At 43.0% G+C, this 18,730-nt stretch overlaps 1 protein-coding gene across 1 annotated transcript in view; it reads right to left on the minus strand.

The window, feature by feature from the left end:
• IPO7 (importin 7) overlaps nt 1-9,192 on the minus strand; it is a 30,638-nt gene extending 21,446 nt beyond the window's left edge. Inside the window, exons 1-2 of the mRNA XM_015864061.1 lie at nt 8,956-9,192; nt 1,024-1,105 (exon numbers count right to left, since the gene is read on the minus strand). Of these exons, the coding sequence (XP_015719547.1) occupies nt 1,024-1,105; nt 8,956-9,039 (166 nt within the window). The 5' untranslated portion in view covers nt 9,040-9,192. The remainder of the gene's footprint in view (nt 1-1,023; nt 1,106-8,955) is intronic.
• Between the last annotated feature and the right edge of the window lie 9,538 nt (nt 9,193-18,730).

Below are 18,730 nucleotides of genomic sequence, written 5' to 3' on the forward strand. Positions count from 1 at the left end.
AAGTTAGATCCCTAGTACAAGTGTAAGTGTTGAAATAGAGCTCCTTTATACCAAGGTAACAGGCCATAGCGCTTTGCAGCTATTGGGCCGCTTTTACCTTTTGACAACCAAATCCGAACTGCTTATTTGTCTGAACATAGTTTACAGCACTTGAAAAGAAACAGACTGACAAAGGCAACAGGAAATCTCAAATTACAAACTAATAGCAAAGTTACTATTAATCTAATTCTATATACAAATCCATAAAGAAAACTCATTTTGCAAACGTCACATCTACCTTCTGAAGAGTCAGAAGCAAACAGTTTCTGAAAGGATCTGCAAGATACAAAACAACCTGCAGATATGTGCTGTGACAACACTGAAGCGATGCAGACTTGAGTGCCCTCAGTGGGATTTATCATACCATTAATTGCTTTGCAAAACAAGCACTGTCTGTAAGCTGCGTGCTGTATGAGTTGTCTCCACCCTCTATGGACTGCTTTATTTTTTAATTAGCTCATATCAAGGTGGAATTTTCAGAGGTTTTCAAACTTCCTCCTTTTTTCACATATACATTAAGCCTAACATAACCTTAATGCTTACTGTCCCCAAGCATCAAGACAAAAAACAGAAATTAGGCTTACACTACAACTTGGATTAATCTCTTACCTGGGAAACCAAAATAAGTGATCAAGATCCCATCTCCTGAGATGTCTGAACCCACAGTACTGTATCAGAAACCTTTATCAAGTAATCATAGTAGCTCTTAGGTGATATTTGAAGTTGTTAATACTCAAAACCAATTTCTACTGATGACTTGTGCAAACTAACTGAGTTCCAATTAAGAGTCAGCCACATTTTCTTTCTCTTCCCCATATGAATCTAGTGCATGATGTCAGGTGAAGTTATGATGACCATAATTCTGACAACCCCTGACTTTCAGATGTTAGAAATTAACACTTAGAATTCCTCAGCAGTATCTGCATGTGTAGCTGTGTGCACACCATTACAGCAGAAACAATGTAAAAGGATTTAAAGACTTGCCTGCCTGTCTCACTGGTAAATCCAGTTGCTCGGACATAGTGATCTGAAGCAAAGTTGAAACAAAGTTCACTGACTTATGAGCCTGTAAACACAAAAAAAAAGTTACAAATTAGCACTGTCAGAATTTAAGTTTTCACCCCTTCCAATACTTTATTTTTATTTTCAACAAAGAATTAATTTGACTGAAGATTTGCCCCGAGATACTAAAATGTACACTAAAAATCCACAGATTTCAGAAAGGCCACATCAGCAACACTTGCACCTGGTCCAACCACAACACTTATTTGTATGGGGTGCCTCAATGCACTGGGAAGAAGGGACACCAACATCAGCGCGCATCTTCCTGGCCCAAATCCCTCTGATATCTCTGATGTCCTCATGAAGGAAACACGCTTCCAAATGAAAAAAACACATGTATTTGTTTTCAACTATCAAGTAAATAGTTGAATATTTTTAAGTAAAATGTACTTGTTGGTAATAATTTCTACAATTCCAGGACTATTCAGCTCCTTTTCATTCAGGGGTATTAAAAGGCACTTCTCCTGCAACATAAACCCTAACTCAGCACAGTATTTCATTGTGCCCCTAATACTGATGCCAATAGGAGCACTCCTGTACTTAAAAGCATTAAGAATTGTTGATGAAAGGAAGCAGTTTCAATAACTCTTAACTCACCTATGACTAAGGCTGCATTACACGATGCTCAAAACAAACTTATAGTGCAAAGTGACGTCCTTCTACATAAGTAGGATAAATTTAACTGTCTTTTTGGTATTGAAAATTCTTTAATGTGTTTCATGTTTGGAATTTGAGAAGTATTTAATCCAAGAACATTGAAAACAAAGTATTCCTTCAATTTTCTTGTGAAAAATGGTAACTATACTGCAATTAAAAGATAAAAAAGTAAAAAATAAGCTGCTTAAGTACTGACAAAGAACTGGTGTGAATAAAAATTGAATAAGGAAATGTTCAGTGCCTTAAAAAAAACCAAAAACTAAAATAGATAGCAATGTACAACAAGACTGCCACGCACTGCAATTCAACTGAATTAATTCCAAATAATCTTCCCTACATTAAAAAAATAAATCAGGACTGAGACTGTAATTGCAGCAAGCCACAGAAGCTCCTAAAAACACAAACTGTATTAAAACTAGTTTATTTTCCTAGAGCCATTAAGGTTGGAACAGATCACCAAAAAGATCATCCAGACCAATGCCAGCCCATCCCCACCATGCCCACATCCCTCCATCACACATCTGCACAGTTCTTGGCACCTCCAGGAGCGATGGCCCCACCACCCTCCAGCAGCTGTGCCACTGCATTCTCTGAACTATTAAATGATCTGAGATGACAGAACCAGAACATTTATACCATTACCTTTGTCTCCCCAGACCTTACAGATCTCTTCCTTATTAACATTTCAGGCACTACACACCAAGCAATCACAGGGATGTGCTTCTCTCTCAGTTTTACTGGTTCAAAGCACAGACTCAGGATAGAAATAATTGGTGATTTTAATACAACTGGCATATAAAGTAACTTGCACTTTTCACTTGAAACATCCCATTAATTCATTCAGTTACAGCCAAATCCACACACAGCTCCATGAACACTATGCATTCTACACAAAGGGCTTCCCACCTCTTCACACCGAGCTTTCCCGCTCCATCAAAACCAACACGCTTCTAGAGAGGTTGAAATGTGGAGAGAATAACAACTCCATGAAGGGAACATGCGTATTGAGTGGGAACATGAAAGCCCAGGTACCACAGAGCTCCTTGCTCGCTCCCTTGTTTTGCTTTACTACTAAGAAGAACATTGAGCCTTGGCATTCAGATGAAACAACTGAACTTAATTTTAGAACATCGCATAGGTGCCGGTTTTCTATCTATGGCGCTAGGAATACTGAACACACATTCATTTCAGCTATTTTAATCTTTAGTATTTTTATACTGCAGAGATGGCTGGCCTTCAGGACACTGTGTTTGACTTCACTGACACCACGACTAAAAAACCAACCAAACAAAAAGCCGGCAACTAGCGCTGACAATTAGTGTTGGCCTACAGAGACCTATCAAGGCTCCAGAACACGACAGCTAAAACCACCATTTCACAACAGCTTCTCTTGTACACACCAACTGCGTGGAGAGCAGAAACAACTTCTGACTGAACTTGTGATGCAGGTAAAACCTCCTCGCTCATTCTCATGCTCCTTGCTTACAATCACCCTTCACTTTTACAAATATGAAATTAAGAGAACTATGATCATTGCAGAAAGAAGTTTGTGTCATAAGTCTATTTCTCAACATGCAAGTCAGCACTGAAAAAAAAAAAAATCACCTCAAGTCCTTCCCCATTACTAATCTTCCAACGTGCCATGTCACTGCTATGACTTTCTGTTGTCTAAGAGCCAAAGAATCCGGGGACTTTTCCCAAGAGCAATCTCTGCTATGCAGCCTCACTGGCTGAGGAATGCGTTCTATCAGACCACAAACGTTGCACCACTGTCTGTTAATATCAGCATTCCACAACTTACAATCTCTGTTCATCTTTCCCTGCAGATTTTTCCTAGCCAAGCAGGTTTGCAAGCCATGTGCTAAAACAATTTTCCTAGGAGGTATCGTGCCAGCCTCAATCTGAAACATGTACCAAGTACAAAGAAACCAGATGATAGCATGCAGAACTACCAACAGTTCATTATCATACACAAAGGCACTTCTTCCCCCCAGTGATGCCCACTACAGACATTCTTCTCTAACAGCACTATTATTTATATCTCACACAAAGCATGTACGACATTAACTGATTAAAAATAACAAGCTCAATCACAGGTGAAAGTGTCTCCATACATTTTTCTTAGATATCAAGTGCATCTGCAGAGTCAAGAGTCCTATACCTGGAAAGCAATAACCATGTGCATCAGCACAAGTCAGGGGCTGGAGAGGAGCTCAGCAAAGAAGAAACAGGCGGCCACGAGTCAGCAGTGTGCCCCTGTGGCCAAGAAAGAGAATGGTGTTCCAAGGAGCATGAAGAAGAACGTGGTCAGCAGGTGAAGGGTAACCCTCCCCTTCTACTCTGCCCTGGTGAGGCCACAGCTGGAGTGCTGTGAACCATTCTGGGCTCCCCAGCTCAAGAAAGACAGGGATCTCCTAGAGGGACTCCAGCAGAGGGCCACAGAGATGATAAGGGGCCTGGAGCATCTCCTGTATGAGGAAAGGCTGAGAGACCTGGGGCTGTTCAGCCTGAAGAAGTGAAGGCTGAAAGAGGATCTTACCAATGCTTATAAGCACCTGCAGTGCAGGAGTCAAGAGGATGAGGCCTGGCTCTTTCCAGTGGCACCTGACAACAGAACAAGGGGCAATGGGCACAAACCAGCACACGGATAGTGCCATCTGAGCACAAGTGAAAACTTATTTATTGTAACAGTTGTGAAGCACTGGAATAGGCTGCCCAGAGGTTGTAGAGACTCCTATGGAGATATTCAAAACCTGCCTGGATGCTTTCCTATGCAACCTCCTGTAGGAATCCTGCTTTAGCAGGAGTTGCACTTGATGATCATCTCCAGAGGTCCCTTCCAACCCCTCAATTCCATCCTTCTGTAAAGCATCTCCTTAGCTGTCAGCAAAAAAAGCAGAAGAGAACAGTAATAAGATAAATACTACATAATAAGATAAATACTACATGTTGTTGAACTAGAACCTTAGGTTGTATTAATACAATTATTCAAATTAGCACACATTTAAATAAAAGCTATAACTTACTTTTTAAAGAGCTAAAAACCATAATTTAAATACAGTTCCTCAGTTCCAATTCTGAAGAATACAGTTTTTTATCTAGGCTGTAACAGCACTAAGTGAACACACAGCTATTACACTGAGATGAAACAGCTTGGCTTTTTTATAGAAAGGTAAGGTCAGGAACTGTAAGGCCATGCTGAATCAGCAGACTCCTCCATAGCGCTCTTTCAATCCTTTTTTAAGAACTCAGCAGGTGTGGAAGTCATTCTGACCTCAGGTTTTTGCAAGCTGGTTTCACCACCTCTTACACAGCTGCAATGCATATGTAAATGAAGCTTAAGATCCACTAAAAACACAAGCGTGCATATCGAATCTGGCAAATGCATTTGATGCTCATTTCAGCAGAGAGCTGTCTGCAACTTCTGAAATCTATCTACTTTTCAATTCAGAGGAAAAAGGAAACGCGCTCTTTGTAAAAGTTAGCTGAGCACATACAGTAACCATTCGCTAAGCCATAAGAAAGGGACAAGTCACCCTTGTCTGCTAGGATCCTGCCTCGTGCTGGTTAGCATGATTCAAGCATCCAACTGCTTCCTAGGGACAGCAACGCTCCCTCGATTCCTCACTGCTCCCAAGGGGATTTCTGATGCTGGACCAGCCTTCACATACACAACTTAAATCCAGCCTCTCGCAAAAGATCTCTCGTCTGACACACAACAGAACAGACAAATGGAAAAAAAGGGGGGGAATGGAAATAGGAGAGTATTATCATGAACTTTCATAAACGTCATGCTAAGAAGTTCCACCAAGCAGACAAAATTTGGTGATCAGACAGAGCCAGGGAACTCGTGCTCTGCTTTTGGTCTTAGATACACTATGGTATATAGCTGTAGGTGTCATACATGAAGATCATGTTACACCTCCTAGGTCTAAAAACAACAACAACAAAACGTAATGTTACAAATACCTCCCCCAAAGCATTCAAAACAAGAGCATGTCAGTATTTTGAAATCCCTGAGTGAAAGGAATGCAGTAAGGAACTTGCTTTTTCCCCTTGGACAGCTCTTCACTGCTAAGTTCCCACTAGTTAGAGTCCAATCACTTTAGTTCATCAATCCATTCCTGAGGCATTTATCTCCTGAGCAGACAATGAAAGGCACTACATGAGGTCACACTACACTCTGTTAAAGAGACTGTATGCTATGATGACACATTCACAACCTCAAGCATTTTTCTTTACTATCACTTGTATCAGAACATGAAAAAGGGTAAATATAACTTCTGAAAGGCACTTTTCAGTGGAGCAACAGGGTAAAAATTTCCTCAAACTCAGCTAAGCTTTGGCGTACAAAACATTGTGCGTGACTGGGGTTATCTTTTCTTTAAAGAATAAAAAGAATATTTCTCAGAGAAGTTGGATAGCTCCTCTGAAAAGCAGCTCATCCACACAGGGATAATCTCAAATACAAAACATATAGATTCATTATATGATCAATTCTCTTAAGCTGCAAAGAAATCTGCAAGGCAAGTATTATCTAACAGCAGCATCTTTACAAATATGTTGATATTAAGGAATGAAACAGCTCAGTGCATAACTTTCAGGGGGTCACTCCACAGCTGCGTATTTAAAGATATTTATTTTCATCATCACTTCTGGGAAGCACTTTATAAGCACAATACAAAGACCACTTTGAAAGGCACTAAAGTCCTCCTGCTGCTTTCCAGTAGCTTACTGGAAGAGTGGTCCTAAGGCCCTGTTAAGTTCTACCTCCTCTATAAGACAGCACAGGGACAAGCAAACACCACACAATGGATCACTGGCTGGAAATTAGACAAGAAGCTGGAAGCTACACACTTGACTCAAGGGCTAGTGGCATCATTCTCTTCAACCTATCTCATTAAAGAAAGTAAAACCAAAGAGATGGAGAGCCCTGAGCTGCCTACATTTAGCATATCTCAACTCACAGTCCTCACTGTGCTTTAAGTGCAGGCAATATGACTTGTCACAGTGTAGTGAAAGAAGAATAAAAGAATATATGACTTAGCCAAGGTCAAAGGAAAAATAACAAATGACTGATATGATTCAATGTAGATACAACTAGATATTTAACTCATCATTAATTAGAAACATCTATTACTAGCTGAAGCTCATTCTTCTCTGATAAGGTAAAAGATTTTCCTAATGAAAAGTCCTCACAGCTCAACAGAGACACTACAGGCAAAATAAGGATACAATAAAAGGTCAACCAAGGACAATTAATAGACAAATGATGAAGGTGGTGTTCTGTCCCCAGCCACCTGCAAGATTATTCACTGCTGTAGGATTTCATCTCAGCAGAAAAGTGAAGACATAATCAAGTATTAACTGATGACACAACTGCTCTAACAGTAGAATTCAGAGTAGTATCCTGCAAGCAAACGCAAAACAGATTTCAATCACTCCACATAAAAAGAAGACCATGAAAGTGAATAAAATTACACACATACCAATACCGGCAGATTTAGGGTGCAGTAGTTTGGGCTGTTTGTTAATTTGTTTATCACAAATGGTCTGTGAAAGATCAGCGAGGCTGCATTTCAAATAAAGAATTCTTAGTCAAGGGTTCAGTGATGTTCGGTGCTTTTGAAAGGGCACGTGTATGTGGATTTTATTCCAGTTTAATACTGATGTGGTGCATAACAGACCACGTTTTGATTCAGAAACATGACTAGAAGGTGGCAGATGATGAGCACAGCCCCTCACATAACAATCAGCCATTTGCTAAAGAACCTGACTGGCAGAGAATGCAATTTCCTGCACGTTCAGCAACTCGGTACCTGCAGAAAATAGCTGGAATAGATTTGAAGTAAGTTACTATATATAGATATTGACATGCACAGAATAAAAATTCTCATATTGTAGTCAGATTAAGATTTCACGTGTTTTGTTGTATGTATAAGCCACCGCATTATTTTGGCTTTTGGTTTAAAGAGAAACCACTGAAAATACTTTTTAAGATAAATATATGGAGAAGATAGCCAACTGCTTAACACAAATCTAATCATTGCATAGTGTTACAGCTGTGGATTTCAGACGTGTCTAACTCATGAATTGAATGACTTCCAGCCACTGGGTGCAGTTACACACTCTCACAGTGTGACAAGTTGTACTTCCAGTTTCTGGAAGTTCCCTGCTGCCAGCACAACGCCTGGGCCAGCTTTAGTGAAGCTGAGTGGACGTGGCCGTGCTGGACATACCGTGGTAGGCCCAATGTCTGCTCCAGGGCGACAAAGGAAAACGTGTGTGGAAAGGCCGAGCTCAGAGCACAGCGGGAGCTGCCATGCAGGCTCACCCTTCACCTCCTCCTTCAGCCCCTTCCCCGTCACACCAACCACCAGAGCACCTTTTCTTCAAGACGTGCAGCAGCCGCACGGGTTGTGTTTCATCGAGGAGGAGTTTTCACCTCCCAGGTAAAATGTTACAAGCAGCAGCCGTCTCCTCCAGCCGCGGAAGCAGGGCTCGCCAGCTGTTAGGCCGCAGCACAGCGACACGCGGTGCGAGCAGATGACAGGGCTGGGCCGGAGCCCCATCGTCCGTCTCTCCACGTCTCCCGGGCGCGTGTTGCTGCTACACCCGCTCATCACACCCGGCTCGGCCACGCTGCCGGCCGGAGCCCGGAGGATTCCCGTGAACCCCAACGCGGGGCCCCTCGCCCACCGAGTTCAACGCGGAGCGTCGGGGCTCCGGCAGCCCGCTCCCCTCGCGGCCTTTCCCAAGGCAGCCGCCGCCTTCCGCCGCCCCCGCAGGTACCTCGGGCTGCCCGAGGCCCCGGCCCCGCGCCCCGCCGCGATCCCCGGCCCCGGCCGAACAGAGGCACAATGGAGCCGGCCCGCTGCCGCCCGCTGCCGCCCTCGGAGCCCCGCCCGGCCCGGCCCGAGCTCCGCCGCCACGTGCAGGGACGCTGAGGCCCGGCCCGCGGCACCAGGCGGGGCCCTACAGCCCGAGCGGGGAAAGGCGGGCAGGGCCGAGGGCAGCGGGCTGCGGGCGGCCCGGCCCGGTCCCTCTCTCCCCCGGGCCGGCCCCCGCCCGCCGCTAACAGGGCCCCTCCGGGCCGAGCCCTGCCCCGCGGCCCGGCCCGACCCCGCCGCCCGCTCCGTGCCGTGCCCCCTTCCGGCGTGGCGGCCGCCCGGCCCGGGCCCCCGCGGCTCCTCTCACCTCATTGAGCTGCCGCTCGGCGGCTTCCCGCAGCGCCGGGTCCATGGTGCCCCGCAGGGCCTCGATGATGGTGTTGGGGTCCATGCCGGCGGCGGCGGGAGGCGGGGGGCACGAGCCGGGGCCGCGCCGCGCCGTGCGCACATGGACCCGCCGCCTCGCAGCGGCCGCCGGCGCGAAAGGAAGGGAAGCGCCAAAGGCCCGGATAGAGCGGGGCCCGCCGACACCGCCCGACAGCACCGCCCTTCCGCCTACAGCACCGCCCCGCCGCGGCGGAACACGGGACATGTAGGAGAACAGAGCACGGAGCCGCCATCGCCTCCTCCGGGGTCGGGGTCACAGAATCACAGAGTTATCAAGGTTGGAAAAGACCTACAAGATCATCTAGTCCAACCATTCCCAATACTTCCAGGCTAAATCATATTACTCAGCAGCACATCCAAGTGTTTCTTGAACACTCCCATGGTCGGTGACTCCACCACAGAACACAGTGGTGGTGTAGCAGATTTCAGGACACGGTGTGGTATAATATTGTTCTACAAACTGCCTGGATCTGCAGTACGTGCCACTCTGGGATGCTGCCCAAAGTGTAAGTGAAGGTGAAACACTGTAGACTCAATATCATTAAAAATGCTACAACACGGTCATTTCCATTCCTTTGTGTCACAGTGCAGATAGCGAGATCAAATCTCAAGGCTCTTTGTACCAAAGGAACAAGGCAATAATGCTTCTAACCAGAGAGAGCACAGGCGCTAAGCTGATCAGCAACTTCTGAAACAGAATGCAGCTTCCTTAACATGAAAAACAAGAAACTGAGAGGACAAAGGGCTCACGATGTGCTGCTTGTATAAAATGCTCTTCGTCAAACACGGATGCAAAGCACCACAAAGGAAAGAAGCATGGGGATGTAGCTGCAGAGTTAGCAACAGCCCCAGAGATGCTGCGGTTACAGAAGGAATGGTCCAGAGTCTGAGTGTTCTGAAACCAAAGATAGTACACGACAGGGAACGTTTGCCTTTGCAGGAATGTTAGCATCTGCATCTCTGCCGGCCCAGAAGTAACAGCAATAAGTAATCTCACAGCAGGATGAAATGCAAAAGTGGTGCACAGAGGTGAATAAAGAAGGAGCTCAGTCAGGATGTTTGATGCAGACTGGCCGCTGCTCTCCAGCACCGCTTTGGAGTTTGAGAGGTTTTTTTTCCCCAGATTTGGGATGACAGCTCCAAGAAGAAACAGGTTAAAAAGGTATTTTTCACCAATGTGAACAATTTGTTAATGCCGTTTGCTGCGTGTAACATTGTGAAAGAGTGAGATGAAATAGGAAGGATCAAAGGAAGCACAGATACCAGCAGCGTGAGCGGAGCAACAGAGCAGATGACAACTGGCATCAAAGCATGAGGAACTGGTTTATCGTGGCATCCCGACACTGACAGCATCTCTTAAAAGGCAGATGCGGTGCTGTGCAGGCCTGGCACCTTGGACACAATTCAGTTACAGTTACTCCTGAAGATAAACATATCCTCATACACTGTTGCAGGTTTAGCAGTTCACTATTTTCTCCAGAAAGTTGGAACCCTAACAAAGAAAATACTTGCTAGTTCTAATGAAGTATTGTTCTGCCTTGGAACTGACTGCAGAGCCCTGATAGGCCTGTATGCCCTTCTAGGGTACAATTCAGTTTACAATAAATGGAAAGCCAGAAGCCAAAAGTTTGAGCCTTGTCAAGTTTGGGTGCTTCACCACATCTGTCCTGGAGATGCTTCTCCAAAAAACAATAGGGAGAAGGAAACAGTGTGCACAGAGATACTGTGCCAATATACACACTTTACAAATAACTACTTCAATCATAAAAAGCTCAATCGGGATTCAGATATGAGCTTATTAACTAATGATAATGGACTTTAATCAACAAGGTTGATTAAATGATTAAAGAATTAATAGTTTGGCTGGGAATACCTACAGAATGGAGAGCCTTTTTTTGATAAAAAATAGCATAGTAGGCTATAACCCTGAGCACACATTGCATTCAGTGGATTGAGAACCCATAAATAAAGGAAAGATTTGGTGGGTACTGTAGGGGAGGTTCCTTCCAAAGACCCTGCTCTGAGGTCAGCTCCAGCTGGGAGAGCAGGACACCATAGCATGCCCAATATGTTGCGCCGCTCCCTTCAGTCTCCTTTAATCAGCTGGGTGTTGGCTTCATCCCCAAGGCAAACTTGCTTAAGTTTTGTTCAGAGCAGATATAAATAAGCCACTAAGCTCCTTTACATAGGCACAAGACCAGTAGTTGGTCCACACCATACACCCCCCAGAAATAACAATCTGCCCCCACTCCCTGCATCAAGGTAAAGCTTGAGCAGATGCTAAACCACATATTTAAATAAGTTTCCCAAGGGACAGAGGCTGAAAACAAGGTTTGGTCATTAGTTGCTTCCTCTGAGTTCAGAAAAAAAATGGACTTCTAGCAGTTGCATTTATGTTATGTTTTTCAAGAAATTTTTGTTCAAGGTACAGGACTCCATCATCAATTCTTAACTTCAACAGCAAGGTGGGAGAGTGACAGTCCCTCTCAAGAAGAAAAAGCTGGGCTGTGAGCAGCTCCTAGCCCCTGGGCAAAGGAAGATGCAACAGGAGCAAATATCTAACAGACAAAAACAGCGTCACTGGAACACATTCCCAGTGGTCAGTACCATCTCCCTCAGTGCATTCTGACTGAGGCTGGATGTCATTCTGGAAGGTTTGTTTTAGTAATAACACGGACTGTCCCTCAGTGAGCCAACAAGATAATGGCTTTAATAAAATATATATGTGTGTGTGTGTGAATAAACTTGAATTGCCAGTACTACACAGGATGTTGGACTAGATGAAGTGATCATAAACTGTATGAACTGTTTGTTTTGTGTGGGGTTTATTTTGTGTGTGTGTTTGCTTTCTAGGTGTATCTGTACCCAAAAGCTCAGGTTCCACTGTGTGTCAGTCTAACTAACCTGCTTCAGGCTCTGTGCAACAGGCAGTGGAGCAAGAGTGTCTGCAGAGACAGCACTTTATCTCCTCCTACCTCATGTGCTTTTTATTCAGCTTGTGTACTTGTATTTATCCATGTGTCTCTAGTTTAGCTTCCTGTCACTGCCACACAGAGACCCCTCCAGCTCTGTAACACTAACCTGCAACCCAACGCTATTAGAAATATACTTCCCTTCATGCAAGAAAAACAAAACTGCAAGAGGTGGTTTGAAATGTCTCAGTGGTACATACACAGAAAATGAAACATATAGCAAATTCTGCAAGAAAATGAGTGTGTCCTTCCCTTGCTGTCCTGTCCATAAAGCAAGACCCCAAGCTCATCTCTTTTACAGTTATACCTTAAATGTTGACCTGTGCATTAAACATAATGCAGACATCAAATTTGGAGTGAGTATTTAGAAAATGCAAGGCATGTGCACCCATGATTTATTAGCATTCAGATGGAAACTAATTTTTAAAACAAGATCTTACTATTGCAGTTTTTACAATTAAGACACAGCAATAAGCTTAATTTGGTCAGAAATAAGCCTGATTTTGGAACTTCCTAAGAATAAAAATGTGAATACATGCTATGACTTCTGTGCTACTAGTAATATATGTTCAGCTGGGGTTGATGTAACCTGTAAGTACATCCAAGTGCAACATTTCTTCCTGTTTCATAAAGAGTTCAAGTTAGTCCTGTTTAGAACAATTCTAATCTTTACAAGCATGTCCTATTTCCATTGAAACCGTTGGAATAACGAGTAAAGTAGAAGAGGACCAGGTTTTTCTCATATTAAAAATCCACCCAGAATAAATTCCCAATACTTTCAATATACAATGTATATTGTAAAGAACAATATACATACATAAGAATTTTAGTAGCCTGTTACCATAATATGCAGTTTATTAACTCACTCCAGCCTGTATAACTGTAGACAGTTCACCAGATGTCACCAGAAGCACTGATATTCTCTCTACTCCTTCCTTCATTTGGTAGATGGTTTTTTTCCCTTCTGGAGAAGAAAAGTGAAAGGACATTCCAGTTACGAGATTACTGCACAGCGCAGGGGAAGTGGGTAGATAGAAACTTTACATGCAATGTCAAACCTGTTCTGTCCCTTCTTGGAACATACAGCTGAAATAATCACAGCTGCATTAAAAACACAGGCCCCATGCAGGGCAGGTGAAAAAATGGAGCTATGTGAACAATTGTGCGTCTCTGTGGCTGCAAATAAAGGAAACTGTTACTTGGTGAGTCCTCTGTCTGTGTGAGCAGAAGCATAAAAAAGTCATCAAAGAAACACCCAGAGACAGGCAGTTATTTTTTGTGAGTCTTTGCAATCCAGTTTTCACAGCCGACTGGGATGTGTATGTTTTCTGCTGGGCTATCAAATTTTAAATGCTAGTATTTTCTTACTTACCAGCAGAGCTAATAACGCTGAGGCATTGTAAACATAGGATATATTCTGACCTGTGTGTGAATTACTGAGAAAATACTGGTGCTAAAAGAAGAAATGAAGTTGTTATTATTAAACTTTGTTCTCTACTTAAGGGCTCATGTATGTTTTTATTGATGACTGGCACCACCGCTACACCAATAACCACGTACATGGAATAGTAGGTGGGTAAGCTGGGCTAATTCATGCTGCAGTTGGGTATCTGACTGTGGCATATGAACACAAAGGACTTTATCTTAGCTTCTGCATGGGCTGCAGCCAGGATGCATTATCTGAGGCTAGCTGAGCTAGTACAGAGCTGGCCCAGAAACACACACTCATGTGGCCACCAGGCTCTTGGTAGCCAACAGCTAAAGTAAAATTAGGCTGGTTATCTGGCCTGTGGGCCAAACACACTGCAGGATTCCTGCATGCTAGCTTCAGTACTTATGACAGCAAAGTAGGGAACATAATTAGAAACATAAGAACTGCATTGCTAATGCTTATAAATGCCCTTATAAAAACTCTTATCAGTCCTCATGTGGATCCCTTTTATGTTCCATCTTGGTTATTCAGCAATTATTACATAATTAATAGTAAGTCTTATAAAAGCATTTAACATTTCTACAGAGGTCGGCTTTAGACTGTTTTATTGCAGAAAGTGAGACAAAAAGCCACTCATGTCATCTGTGTGTAGGTAAAAAGGAACTAGTGCGGTACGTAGTAGAAGAAGGTACATGAATTTCCGTATCACAGGCACATGTAGATCTGGTTCTATACAATCAGCCAAGCCATCAAACAGGAAACATGTCTAGGACAAGGCGCACGATGGTCAAGATTAAAATGAAGAGGTTTCCATCAGAGAACTGCCTTAGGTGAGAACTATCTATACTTATCATCCTGTCCCCATTTCAACTCTAATCCTGATTAAAAACTGGCTCTGTGATGCTCATTTATTATGATAGCAAGTGCTATCAGTCATATTATAGGTGTTTTTTTCCCTAGGAAAATATGTATGGCAGTTTGTTTCTCAGGTTTTGTAAACATTTCAATTAAACACATTCTGACCTCTTTGATGTCACCCTGAGTTTTAACTCTTTTCTGTTGCAGAACACTGGTTTAAATGCATTTTCTTCCAAACTAACCGTGTGGTTTACAGCAGCAGTGAATTAGTTTTTCTTCCTTTCCCATCAGAACTGCAGTCCCAGTCATTTCATGCTCTCTCTCAGAGCAGCAAATGGCTTTGGTCACCCTGCCCTCTATGATTTGGGGATACACTGGTGTTGAGGATAGACTCAATAACAGCTTTAAAAACAGCAGAACTTCAAACTGATGGTTTCACGGGAGTTGGAAGAAGAATGATTAAACTAGTGATTTCATCAGTCATAGCACCCACTGAAGGGGTGGATCCTGGCTCCATCCTTTCCAGTCACTCATGTGCATTGCTTGCAGCTCAGCTCCCCTGGGTTGGCCCTGCCTTCTCACCAAGTACTCAGTCACAGCTTCAGGCCATAACACGGCACTTCCACTACACCTATTTATTCAAGTAAGCAAGAAACACATTCCTAGAGCATAAAATGCTACATTTTAAGCCTGAATTTAAAAGATGCTGAGGTCAGAAGTCAGATTTCACCTTTGCCAGGTATGGCTACCATGATCCGGATCACATTGCTTAAGGTCATTCTGCTATTTTTGTACCTAGTGAGAAGACATGCAGATTCCTCCTTGTAGAGGGTGTTAATTTTATACTTTACTGGTCCTCTGTTCAAAATTAAATGCTTGTAAGTTGCACTGCTGCTTCGCGTCTCTTTTTCTGTGCTGAATGCATATACCACTTAACACCATGTGGTCACTAAAACTCCACTCGAGCACATGGAAGATGATTGCTGGTAATTAAACCATTTGATTTTGCAATACAATTAGGCAATTGGCTGCTGACATACCCTTTCTGCCAATTGTCCAGTTCAGGTGGTGAGGTTGTGCAAAAACCACATTCCAAGGCAGCTAAGAGTGATTACTCATGTCTTAGTGAGTTTGAGGAGGTGGGTTCCACATAGGCCTGCGTGAGGCTGCAAAAAAAAATACCTCCAAAAACCAGATAGAATTCTAAGAGACATTTAAATGAGCCTGCGATCACATTAAAAGTATCGTTTTTATCAGCATGGAGTAACTCAGATTTGAGAACTTTTGTCTTGCAGGCATGTACGTCCAACTACCTTCCTTACTGATATAAATTAGAAGGATTCCTTGAAGGAATATATTGCTCAACAGAAGGAAATACTTGATTGTTCAGCTATGCTAGCATGAACGTAGCTGCAGATGATATACATGTACATGTAGACGAGACTAAGAGTTGGGGTGAGGTAGTTGACAGTGTGCGATGGAACTGTGTGGCTCTAAATAGAGTTATTTCTGCCAGGAGAACACTTGAGATTCCCTTTACTGAGCTGGCATCTCCCTCTGTTCCTGGTTATTTTTAATAAGAGCTTTGTGTTTTTAAAGAGAAAGTGTTTTCCAAGTCTGAAATACAACGTCTCTTGAGACCTCTGAAGTTTGGGGCTGCATTTGAGGAGCCTGATGGGACTTCAATTAGGCTTGGCTGGGATTATGCCATTTCATTCTTCTCTTTGCAGCAAGACAAAGTAACCTTTAACTTCTGTCATCCTGCAACCAACTATAGGATGTGAGATAAATAACTAGAAAAGCTTTCCCTGTTCCATACACACCACTGGAGGATGCGATGGAAAAAGTATGTTGCAGGCTATTTAAGATGATCTACCAACTACCAAAGAGGAGCAAGAACTTCATCAGATCTGAGAATCTGGCCTTTATTTTTACCTTTTGGGACAGAAACATCTTAACTATTTATTTTACTGTGTTTCTAATTAATTAAGGAGCAATAAACTGAAACTGTCTGACTTAAAATGTACATTTTAACAAACATGTCATCCTATAAACAGACAACCAGGAGAGGAACCAGTCTGATTGGCTGTGATTGCTGAGATCAGCCTCAATTCATTTTAAGCCTTACAAGTTTTCCTCTCACTGTTTAATTCACTCAACATCCAGTGATAGGTCAAGGGGCAATGGGTGCAAGCTGGAATGTAGGTGGTTCCACATGAATACAAGAAAAACTTCTTCACAGTAAGGGTAACAGAACACTGGAACAGGCTGCCCAGAGAGGTTATGGGGTCTCCTTCTCCTGAGACATTCAAAATCCACCTGGACACATTCCTGTGTGACCTGGTGTAGGTGCTCCTGCTCTAGGAGGGGGACTGGACTAGATGATCATTCGAGGTCCCTTCCAATCTCTGTGATTCTGGGGTTTATTTTTTAAAAACTTTTGTCCTTGAGCACAGACTTGTTTAAAATAAAAGCTTTCATAAAAGCTCTGGCTCCAAGATATTTCTTCATTCACGCAACCAGGATTACCCGGCTGCAAATACTCACTGATTTCTGTTTACCTCACCTGGTGATGTTGTTTTTTCCATTCACATTTATCAGCACACTGCATCCTAACTCATCTTCCATACAGATGCTTATTCATGAAGTTACAGCCTCAATTTTATGTTTATTTTTTAACCATAACTATCAGTATGAACTCGTCAAAATACAACCACCCCGTTCCATGCAAAGGGCATAGATTTATTAAACTTAAAGTATATTTTGGATAGAGTCGCTAGCACATACATTTTTAGAGGTTTAACTTTGGCCAGATATTCTGTACTTACACAGTACTCCAAGCATTTTTAATTGCACTTCAGCAAAACTATACTTAGAAGAACTGAGGAGAAGGGGACACTCAAACATTTCTAACCCTTTTAATGTTATATGAAAACACTGCATCCACAGAGTTAAATTAATTTATATATGCTTTAATTTAATTAAAGCCAACTTCTTGAGACAATGTTCATAGTATCTTCAAACGGATTAGTGACAAGTTGTTTAAAAAATAACAACACGATGGCCATATGATCAGTTTAACTGCTGCCTCAGTGTAGCTGTATCTGTGATTTTGTTGTCTTAATTTCCTTCCCAAGTGATATAAATTAAGTTGTGGAAAGATCTTCCTCTAAGATGGTAAGAGCTTCTGTATAGCTTGGGGAATTACGGTGTGTAATTCTATTGGTTAACATGTTCCAGTTACAGGTCTGTACATCTGTTTTTTCTTAAGGCAAGCAGATGTAGAAGAGAAAAATGCAGCTGCTGCAAAATATGAAGTTCTTTGTTGGTGTAAATTGTATCTGCTGGTATAAATTGGTTCAAAACTTTGGAAAATGCAATCATATTCTAGCAGGAGTCAGGGCATTGCATGTATGTAGTGCTGTACTTCTGTACCTACGTCAGAATGACCAAGTTAGGTGCCTCTTCTCACATCTGTGGTCGAAGAGCAGGCTTCCAGCTGTCCTCGTGCACAGGATCAAGCAATGTACTTTCTCTTTCATTGTGATTCTTGTTGGATTTTCACTTTCCCTGCTCGCTTCCAAACCAGTTGCGTGTTTGGGAAACCAGTTACCTCAGCATCCAGCGTCCATCACCCATGCCGAGACTGCTCAGCACTGTCACCGAGCCATACTAGATCCAAAGCCCTCCTGAGACAATAAACTGACTGCTCACACAATTCTGGCTTTGTCTTAGGGATGGTCTCAGGCGGTGACATGAGCTCTGGTGTCTCTTTCTGCCCTTCAGGTTGTTTTAGCTTCCTTTTGCAAGCTTCTGCCTCTCTGAGATGCCAGCAAAGTAGCTTCCTGTTCAGTTCAAAGCAAAATAAGCTGCGTTATGTTGAACTTTGAACTGTTACCTTTCAGCTTCAAGCTCTCAGGAGTAGGGTCACACTCAGACTCTCTTCCCTGTTGCTGACAATAGGCATGACTCAGTCTGCAAAGCATCTGCAGTGTTGGTGACTCAGCCATGTGACACGTGCTCCATCAGTCTACCTAGGCGTACATCAAAAAAGGCAGCAAATACAAGTTTTTTCTACTGTGGGAAGACAGCTCTTTCAACCTGATAAAAATAAAATGTTCCAACCAACCACTCATAGAAGGAAGTGAGTATATAGCTGAACACTTAGGTACCGCTCCAGTAACTGTCAGCATATTTTGTTTCTTTCAAAAAAGAAAAAGAAAAAAAAAGCCTTTTTTTTTCTCTTTTGGTTCTCACCCAGTTTGAAAGAGGGCTTATATTTCAACATTAAGGTATGTTTTTCAAAATCTGAGTCATGTAAATCTTGTGGATAACTGCCTCGTTCTGTCTGTAGCCTCTAAGAATGCTTGATCCTGCTGCCTAAGCCACTGAGCGCACCCAACTGGATGTCAGAGCACTTTTATCTTTCTCTG

This window comes from Coturnix japonica, chromosome 5, assembly GCF_001577835.2.
Source record: "Coturnix japonica isolate 7356 chromosome 5, Coturnix japonica 2.1, whole genome shotgun sequence".
Lineage (NCBI taxonomy): Eukaryota > Metazoa > Chordata > Aves > Galliformes > Phasianidae > Coturnix > Coturnix japonica.